The 10642-nt window shown below is 43.9% G+C and overlaps 1 protein-coding gene across 1 annotated transcript in view; it reads right to left on the bottom strand.

Annotated features, from left to right (window-relative positions):
- Positions 1 to 4443: 4443 nt before the first annotated feature.
- SLC22A16 (solute carrier family 22 member 16) overlaps positions 4444 to 10642 on the bottom strand; it is a 47759-nt gene continuing 41560 nt past the window's right edge. The window contains exon 8 of the mRNA XM_046674431.1: positions 4444 to 4826. Within this exon, the coding sequence (XP_046530387.1) occupies positions 4614 to 4826 (213 nt within the window). The 3' untranslated portion in view covers positions 4444 to 4613. The remainder of the gene's footprint in view (positions 4827 to 10642) is intronic.

The following is a 10642-nucleotide window of genomic DNA, read 5'->3' as shown; positions in this document are numbered from 1 at the left end:
ACCACTTTAGGTGTCATTGAGGGTGAGAGTTAAAAGGGGCCTCTGGGACCGTCTAGCAAGATCTTATGTTGTCATTTCACAGTCGAGTGGATGAGGTCCAAAGGGTTGAAGTGATCTCCCTGAGACTGCGGCCGAGCTCAGCTTCACACTCCTCCCCAAGAATTTTCCAGAAACTTTTCACCTGGGCTCCAGAGGTCCCCAGAGCCTTGCGTGCGCAGTGTACTGGGGGCCTCCCTGCTCACCCAGCCGCTCCTGCTCTGCTGTCTGTGGTTGTCAATGGCTCGTGAGGTGATAGCCTTGCTGGGGTGTTAGTCTGCCTGTAAATGAAGGGCCTCAGCCGACAGAGCTTGACTTCTTCAGAAGGCTATTAAGGAGGCAAGGCTCACGGGGCCAGGGATTCAGCCACGTACGGCTACAGGTTGGGGCAGGGAAGCAAAGAAGGAATGAACTCAGAAAGATGCAAGTCCCCGATACATTGGCTACCCCGACTCCGGGTGCAGAAGTGGGGCAGAGGCTATAATTGAACCCTTCCTTGCTTGTAAAATAATACTTTCAAGACTTACTGGAACATCTGTAAAAATCTCCAAAGTTTGATCCCCGATGGGGTAGGTGAGCCGAGGGAGAAGCAGAGAATGAATGTGAAAAATGAATTTACTGAGGGAACTAGCAGTTGTCAGTAAATATTGATGCAGTGTGGACTTTAGAGATAAAATGAGCAGCCATTACTGACTTCTGGCAAATGCGGATAAGACATGAACACCCACAACCCCCAAGACACCCTGTTGGGGGAAGTGATCACGGACTCTGGCTTCCATAGTTCAGCTTTCACAATCATAGATAAGAAAATACTCCTCTTCACCACTGCAAGAATTTACTAAGTACCCCTTTGCATATGTCATTTTACAGAATGAACTGCTTGTACTTAGGATGTTTTCAGTAAATATTTGATAGGAGTGAGAGAAAGGGGAGTCCCTCAGAACTGATCATTCAATTGAATACATTCAGAGAACATTTGCAATCTGAACGTCCCTCACAACAGACATTTTAACAGCAATTCAGGGGAGGGGGAAAGATTCAGCTTTTGTGGGGTCTGAAGTTTATACAGTTTTAAGAGTCCCCTTTAGGGAAAAAAACTACAAAATCATGAAAATAAGAATGCCTGTAATCACTTTGATGCATCTGACAGAAGAGAAATGTGACAGAAAGGAGACAGAGTGGAAAGAGACAGTGGTCTTGACTGATTGCAGTGAATATATTTTACTTTTGCAAAATTTACGAAATTTTGCAAAAACTTATGAACCCATTACTAAGGTCTCTCACAAGAGCCTGTGCAAGTGAGAGAAGTGAGCTTGAAGATTATGCTTCGTTGGCTTCACAGGAAGTCTTCCCTACAACTACCATAGGCCAAACCAATCAGCAGAACCATCTAAATTGCAGAGTCCACAAGGGGGAAACAGTGCATGTTGTACGGCACAATCAACGCAGGACAGTGACAGCATGATGGAGGATTGACAGATTGGCCCCAAATGTCCGCTGGCCAAGACCAAGACTAAACAGGACACTGACTACGCTTGCCTTGACCTAGTGGTGAAATAGTATACAGAGCATGGAGAAATAGCATTGCACAGTATCAGGGCTGTGCAGGGTGGCGTTAAATAGTGTAGATATAGTATTACATTTCATCTGCAGAGTCCCATGAGGGGCATTTTATTATGATCTTGAATTTTCAAATGAGGGGGCTGAGATAAAGAAAGGTTGATTTGCTTAACTGGGAGGGCCCACAGCTAGGCTTTTTTTTTTTCACCCACAAGCCTTACTGCCTCTCACACTTCACTGCCTAGTCAAGTCAAGTTGATGTATGGACTACAGTTAAACAGAGTTGGTAACAAGGTCACCTGCCTGAAGTTTATCTACTTGTATGAGGCTTATTCTCTGAGCTTTCCAATGCTATAGTAAAGTATTCCTTGAAATAGTTACCAGAGTCAGATCTGATGTGCTATGGCTATTCCAACTATCATAGATATATAACATTACTATTTTTCAAGTGTAAAATCAGAAGGCTGTGTATATTAACAAATGCCAGAGGAACAAAGTGTGTTTGGTGTCCTGTATGACAAATATCTGGAACTGTTATGAGGAAAAGCAGAATTTTTCTCCCAATAAAGAAAGTTTTTTTATTTCCTTTTGACTTAAAAACATTTTTTTTATCAAGGTTGCTGGATATAATAGCAATATACAAAAATCAACCACCTTCCTTTATGCGAGCAGTAGCAGTAGAAAATATATTAGAAATTTAGTGTTTCTATTTGTAATAAAAATATATACCTAGGAATAAAGGTAACAAGAAAAGTTCACGATTTATGGAGAAAATTATACTTCATTGAAAGATGTTAAAGCTGACCCAAGTAAAAGGAGAGATAACCACAATAATGGATAGAAGGGTCAATACCAGAAATAGGGTAAATTTTCCCTACAATTAATCTAAAAATTCAACTCAATTCAACTTGAAATCATGACAGGCATGCTCAGTAGTGTCAGTGGGAGTGTGGGCCCCTGGGTTGCTGGTCTGCAGTGAAAATAAGATTTCTCACGAGCAGTGGAAGCAGAAAGCGTAGGCTTGTGGGCTCCCAGGCCAAGTGAGGCAGCAGCCTCTTGATCTCTTGGTAACTTCTCCATTTTTTTCCATCAGTTCTTCCGACACTTTTGTAACCAATTCCCTGTATTAAATTCCTCTTTGCTTGAAATAGCTCAGATGGTTTCTGTTTTGCTGGCTGAACATTTACTGACACAAATACATACAAGGATGTTATGGATGGAATGCTGAGGTCATGAGGATGGGGCCTTCATGATGGAATTAGTGCCCTTATGAGACAACAGAGAGCTCATTCTCTCCCTGTATGGGCACAAAGAAGAGGTCATGTGAGCACACAGTGAGATGGCGGCTGCCTACCAGCCAAGAGAAGAAGCCTCAGAATGAAGCCCACCTTGCCAGCACCTTGATTTTGGACTTTCAGCCTCCAGAACTGTGAGGAAGAAATTTCTGTTGTTTCAGCCCCCAGTCTGTGGTGTTTTGTTACAACAACTCAGTAAACTAATACAGAACATAAAAAGAAAGTCAAGAAAATATCAAATATTAACTAAGAGAAAAAATCTAAATGACAGTAGAAAAACAGGCTGATGATGAGGAATAAAAGAAAAAGAGACAAAATAAGAGATGAGAGAAAAATAAAGAAATGTCTTCCTCCTTTTTTCTCATATCCTCCTACTTGTTTTTTTTTTTTTCTTTTACAAAAGGAGAAAGGTTTTTGGTTTTATTATTGTACAAGTGGAAAGGCCAAGTGAAGAAGTGAGCAGTTATCCAGGGAACTGAATTAATATAAAAAGTGTAAATAATTCAGGTCAAATCTCTTTTTTCCCCTTAGCAGTGCTTTTTAAATGACAGCATCTATACACTTGTCATAATCTTTCTTTTACTTGCCTCTGCAGATAATATTACTACCTCATCAATTCTAATATACTGGACTTAAGACATATCTAACAGCTAAATTTCAGGAGCAAAGAAAAAAATAATGACCTTCTGATGAAACCATAGTAAAGAAAAATCCAAAACCTATGGGAAATTTATGTGAAATGCACCTCTCTAACAGATAAGATTATGCCATAATTTTACAGTTGAAATGTTCAGGATGTTAAACCATTTTTGCAAAATATGGTTTTAAGCGAAGTTGGGGAAACAAAATTTAGTACTTAAAAAAAAAGAGTAAAATCTTCCTGAAACTTATTTTTGTAAGAAGGCAAGAATCCTAACATTTTTTTTATATTGGCAACACATCCAGATGGTACTTAAGTCAATTTCCTGGATGATGTGCAAATTTAAAAAGTTTGCAATGCACTAAAATGCCACGGCTTCTCCATATTATGAAAGAGACTTAAGCAGAGAATTTGGTAAATTTAGGAATATGAATGTCAGACTAGAAAACTCACTCCTGACTCCTAGCAGATGTGTGCCACTGGACTGAACCAAACTCAAGCACATTTCTCAGCACAGTCAAGCCGTCTTTGCTCAGGGTGTAGAAAGTAAGATATCTTCTCTGCACCTATAGTTTTTATGGTTAAATTATGAAAACAAACATTTTTTGACAGGACATTTCCGAATAAGACTTGAAATTAGGGCTACGATTCTCAGAAGAGGGAAAGGAATATCAGAAATAGAATCTTCAAGGAGCTTTTTTAAAAGAAATCCACTTTCACATGTCCCCTTTTCCCAGTCGACAGTCCCCGGGGGGAAGGAGGAGGCCCCTGGTACTGATGGGAGTAGGTGGCATTCCCTCAGGCCTGCATGGTGGGGGTGGGGAGAGGTTGAGAATCAATGACCTAGAGGAACAAGTAAGGAAAAATATTTTGTGGCAATAAGAAAGCATGTAAAAAATGAGAATTCTCATCTTGGTTTTTGTTTCTTTTACTTTTACAAAACGATAGTTTTAAAACTTTCTTACAAAATTTTTTTGTAAAAAGACGTATAAATGACATGGGGGAGATGAGAATATATTTCTCTAATACAAAGGCATGAAAGTAAACAATACTTCGGGTGCGAGACAGCACACATGGCACATTTATTCACTAAGACCAGCATCCTCTGAGTGAATCACTTCTCTTTCTTCCAACGCAGTACTATTGGCTGTGGGAAGCAATTCGCCTGAACTGCTATCTTTCGCTGCATCCAGCTTGGCAGCCTCCTCCCACGTGGTTGCCAGAGGCTTCCCGAGCGTTTCTGGAAGCATCAGTGTCAGCACGCCACTCACAAAGGCCACAATCCCAAGAAGCAACTAGAAGGAATTAAAATAATAATAATAATAATAATAAGTGACACATCAAGAAAGAAATGTACCCTTCAGAAAATAGTAGCTTCTAGAACTTTCTCAGAGGGCAACAGAATTGAATTTGACATAAAAGTTGTCATTTTTATTCCTCGGTGACAGTTATGGTTACTTATGCTGGATGGGGAGTTCTGGAACTCATCGAATGGGCTTAATCTGATCACTCATTAATTCATCATTAGCCACTGTGGAGCACCTACTCAATAAATCCCAGTTCCTGCCGGCATTATCATTCTTGCAGGCACTGTTCTGGGAGCTACACAAAGAATAAATCTCTGTCCCATCTTCCCAGACTCCAGAGTCTTTTTTTTTTTTTTGAGGAAAATTAGTCCTGAGCTAACTACTGCCAATCTTTCTCTTTTTTGCTGAGGAAGACTGGCCCTGAGCTAACATCCAGGCCCATCTTCCTCTATTTTATATGTGGGATGCCTACCATAGCTTGGTTTTTTGCCAAGCAGTGCCATGTCCACACCTGGGATCTGAACCGGTGAACCCCTGGCCACCAAGAAGCGGAACATGCACACTTAACCGCTGCGCCACCGGGCTGGCCCCCAAGACTCCAGAGACTTATGGAGAAACCCACCAGTTGAGTCTTGTATGGGGACTTGATGGTCAAGGACTGTCTTAGTCAACTCTGTTCCTGCCCCAATAATTGGTAGGCTGTCAGCATTTAATAAATGATGGGGAATGAATGCGTGCATGCACCAATCAATGCTTCAATGAACCAAAACCTACAGAATTTAGCGGGAAACACAACAAAGGCAATGGAAGCTAATTGCTTTTTTGTGGGGGAACGGCCATCTGATTTCCTATAAAAATTCAGTATTTCTTTACTTTCCAGATTTTGACACATAGAAGGCAACCTTCTAGACTAGCACCAACGTGTTTCCCTTTAAATATGCAAACTATATTAAAAATTAAAGTCTACAGATCTATTCTCTGTTGATCATTATGAAGATATTGGGTGCATTTTAGCACTAAATCTCTACACAGTCTGTAAAAATGCATTCTGTCCTTACATAATTTAAACTCCTTTAGCAAAAAAATGCTGCCTGGGAAGAACCCATAAAAATAAATTAAGGCATGGTTTTTCTGATAAATCTACATACTTGGTGTTTTTATAGCTTCTGAGAATGAGAAGCATGAAGCGCACAGAGCAGCAGTGATGTGACGTGAGGCCACATCAGTAACAGATGTGACCTGGGAGGACAGCTTTATATTTGCTTTGCAGAACGCTGATAACCTAATTCTCAGAAATATGTGACTAAGCCTAGAAGCAGTAGTGGAATTTAAAGTGATATTCCAAAGGGGTTTGAAAGGCATTTTCTAGTGTCTTGAGACAGAGCAGGTATAATCCACTAATGTAGACACCCCAGAGGAGCCCCACATCGGGGTCTGAAAAACACAGAAGTCTAAACGTCTAGAGAAGTCTAAAAACACGGAAGAATTAAATGGAAGATCCAAGAGGGGACTAGATTTTTCTTTTTAGCTCAGTAGTACAAAGGATAGTGAGGCAGTAAACAAACCCATAACCCTCCAGCTCCCCTCTCACTCTAAGCCGGAGGCCTGGTCTCCTGCTGCCCTGGCCAGCTCCCTCCACCGCCACAAAGGTCCCAACAAGCCCCCCTCCCCACCTCTCTGTCCCTGGCCAGAAGAAGCCCTTCATCCCTTCCAGCTTCCATCGCCCCTCCCCTCTCCTCAGGGGTCTCCCTCCATGCTGCCCCTCCTTCTCACATACTTTTGAGCTTCTCCTTTCCAGGGTTATTTTCCCTTGGGAAGAATAAAAGTTCTCAAGCCTCTTATAATCTCTGTACCCACCCTGCAGGGGAACTTATACTTGCTACGTGTGTGGCCTTGGGCAAGTTACTGAACTTTTCTGCTCCTCAGTTTTCTTATCTGTAAAATGGAAATAATAATACTGCCTGCCCCAAAGGACTGAAAGGATTAAGTAATCCACTTAAACGAGTGCCTGGCCCAGGGTAAGCAGTCAATAAATGCTAGTTATCATTACTGCTACTTTATCTTATAAAACGAGCAAAAGAGGGCCTCCGCCTTGGCCCACACCCACTCCAGCCTCTGGCCCATCCTCTCCACAGCAGTCACTGCTTCCTCTCTCAGTCTCTTCCGGTCCTGCCCTGGCGGCAGCGTGGCACACTCCTGCCACCCACAGAAGCTGCTCTTCCCAGGCCACAAATTCCTAGCTGCCAAATCCGAGAGATGTTTTCCTGTCCTGCTCTTTCTAAGCCGCTGTCCTCTCCTGCCTTCTCACCTCCTCCTCTCCTTTGAGATTCTGGTCACCTCCCTGCCTCCCTCAGTCTCTGCGCTGGACCCCTCCCTCCACCACACCTTAAATGCGTTGCTCCCAGGGTTCTGCTCTTCAGTCTCGCTCAGTCCTCCCTCCCCTCTTCATAAGCCGACTCCCAAATCTGTGTCACCAATGGACCGTCCCCTGAGCTCCAGACCTGTAGAGGTATCTGCCTCCTGGTCACCTCCCCCAGCCATGCTGCAGGCATCTCCCACTCAACACACACAATTCCAGGGCACTGTCCTTCCCCACCTCAACACTGTTCATCCTCTTGGGTTCCCTCCAGCCCTGAGACCGACTCCTGCACCCCTCCACCCGCTCCACCAAACCCAGCTGGTCATCAGGTCCTGTGAATACGACTTTTCCATCCTGTCCTCTCCAACCCAGCCAGAGTCCAAATTCACTTCTGTTCTGACCTCCTTTGAGATCCTTGCTCATCTTTCCAGACTTCTCTCCTGACTCCCACAACCCACCCTGGGTGCTAGCAATAATGCTTGCACCCAAACCCAAAAGGCCATGTTCCTTTCCCCTCTAAGCCTTTGCCTTTCTTTTCTCTCTGCCTGGAATTCTCTTCTCTCCTCCACCAGGCTGACTTTTACTGGCCCCTCAGATACAGATCAAAGGCCTCCTCATCCAGGAAGCCTCCCCTCCGGCCCTCGCCTGGGTTGGTAGCCCTCTCCTATAACCCCATTACCCCTCATCTCTGGGGCTTGTGATGGTTCTACTCTTCTGCCCTCCCCACCACGCTGGCTGTCTCTCAGGAGAGAGGCTCTCCCTTTCATCTCTGCTCCTTAGCATAGTTCAAAATCAACACTCAATAAACCTTTGCCAAATGAGCTGATGAGTACAAAAATGATATGAATTAGGTATTCACTTTTTTTTAGATTACTAGAAAATAAAGGTTGATAGTAAAAGCATCAGAATGAGAGATTTTCATGTGCTTCTTTTCGAAAGAGAAAATACAAACTCGTCTTCTCAGTCAGCGTTTCCATTCCTCAAAATGAAAACCCTGCCTCCCGGGCAGTCTGATGTCCATAAATAAGCTTAGTGAGAAATTTAATAATTTATTTCTTAACCATTAAAAACAACAAGCAACATCTGTTGCATCCAAAGGACGCACATTCACAGAATATTTCTGCAAAATACACAAGACCCTGCTCACAGAGGTTGTCTTGGGGAAGGGGGACTGGGGTGGTCAAGGTCAGGGGGAGGCGGGGCTCATCCCTCTGCATTATTCCCTTTTGTCCTCTTTGTTTGCTTAACCTGGGAAAAGGTGTGGTATCTGGGTTTGAATCAAAGCTCTGTCGCTTTTAAGGGGTATGACCTTGGGCTGACAACTACTTTCTGTACGTCAGTCTCCACATCTGCAGAATGGGGACAGCAATAAACAGACTCTGCACTCTGTGAAGACTAATGTTTGTAAAGCACTTAAAATAGAGCCGTCACATAACAAGCACTATTTAAGTCCCTGTTAAATAAAAGTAAAAATCCCTTTTAACTCCATAGTCCCTAATTGACTCTTATGGATGTCCCTTAAAAAAAAACCCTTTATTTGGTTTTTTAGTAATTTTATAGCAGTTTGCTTTTATAGATCTATCTTCTTCAAAGTGTTTCAGCTTATTGTTTTAAAAAACACCTTTCCCATTTTTATCTCTTATTGACAATGAGGAATGCAAAGTGCTAGCACAAAGGAGATGCTTCTAGAAAAATCCATGCCCTAAAAAGGATGGTAGACTCTCCAAAAACATCTCCCTCTGCAGGCCGGGCAGCCCGAATCAGTTCTCAACCTCAGAGTGAGCCCAGGAGGAGGCTGGCATCACAGCACCCCAGTCAAGCAAACTTGACCGCTCACCTGTCACTGGGACAGGAGAGGACCACGCTCGGCCCGTGAGGCCAAGAGCAGACACACACCGCCTGTGTGTGTAGGCGATTCCAGGTAGCATCAAACTCTTCCTTTCATTACTTGTGAAGTTTTGTTACAGTGTATTTTAGAAAAACACAGAACTAGTATAACACCCGTGATCTCACTGAGATTACTGGCCAGGCTATTTGATTTGAAATATTACGTAAATTATAACACAAGTGGCACACAAGGTGAGGGAACCCTTTGCTGGACCCACCCATGGGGATACAAAATGCCCAATCCTGCAAGAGTTCAACAATTTAACTGGGGGACAAAGACACACATGCAAATAACAAAGCCAGCCCGTGACTGTGGCCTGGGAAAGGAGCGCACGTGAAATGCTACACAGACGTGGGAAAGGTGGGGGGGTGGGTGATTGGATCAGGGTGGCCCTCTTGGAGAAGTGGGGCTTGCTCTGCGTCTTGAACCACACCTGGGGGCTGCGTCATCTAAACTCCTGCAGTGTTTGGCCTCGAACCAGCCGTTGGGCAGAGGCGGTGCAGGAGGATGAACCGGGTGTGAGGCAAGTGGGTCCAGTTCTGGCCTCGTTTCTCCAGCTGTGTAAGTCACAGCCACTAAAGCTCTGGGGCAGCCTCATCCAGAAGATCCTGGCCAGGCAGCTGCTCTCCACAGAGCCTGGGGAGACCCCGTGATAGGGACCGTGTTGTGTCAAGGCCATGGACTTGATGGAAATACTGGGAAGAAATCACTGCTTTAACTCATCTTAGGGTTCCGGGAGCCCTTCAAGGCTCTGTCTCAGATGAATTCACGCTTCTGAGGCAGCGTGAGTCCTAACGGTTCTTGGATTTACCTCTTAAAAACTAAAAAAAGGTCTATATCTGTCTACCTATGGCAAAATGTGATATAAGTATAAAAATGCATAAAATGAATGCACAGTTTAAGAATTACTCATAAAGCAAGCACATGTTCTTTGTTTTTTTAAAAAATTGGCACTTGAGCTAACAACTGTTGACAATCTTTTTTTTTCTTCTTCTTCTTCCCAAAGCCCCCTGGTACATAGTTGTATATTCTAGTTGTGGGTCCTTCTAGTTGTGGCATGTGGGATGCCACGTCAGCATGGCTTATTGAGCGGCGCCATGTCCGCACCCAGGATCCAAACTGGCGAAACCCTTGGCTGCGGAAGCAGAGCACTCGAACTTAACCACTCGGGCACGGGCCGGCCCCTGCATCACGTTCTTGATCACCCACAACAAAACACTGTTTGCATTCCAGAAGCTTCCTCTTCCTCCTCCACAGTGGTCCCGGTTTAGTCACTTAGCCGTATCTGTTTTCCTGGTTTTAACACCACTTTCATGGCTATAGAATGTCCATGTAAACCTGTTCCCATTCTCTTAAAGGAAAAAAAGGGGGAAAAGATACATGGACGTTTGGCAGGGGGATGGGAGAGAAGCATTCTCTGCTGAGGGCACGTTTAGGCAGAGGCGTAAGAGGAGAGCAGGTGGGAGGTGAGTGAGAACAGGGTGAGTGTGGAGAGGAGGGGAAGTGTGTGAGGAAACAAAACAAATAGGGACAATCGGCAGGGGGTTGCTCTGGAAA

The sequence above is a fragment of the Equus quagga genome, chromosome 11 (assembly GCF_021613505.1).
Source record: "Equus quagga isolate Etosha38 chromosome 11, UCLA_HA_Equagga_1.0, whole genome shotgun sequence".
In the NCBI taxonomy this organism is placed as follows: domain Eukaryota; kingdom Metazoa; phylum Chordata; class Mammalia; order Perissodactyla; family Equidae; genus Equus; species Equus quagga.
This window is presented reverse-complemented; position numbering and strand designations above follow the sequence as displayed.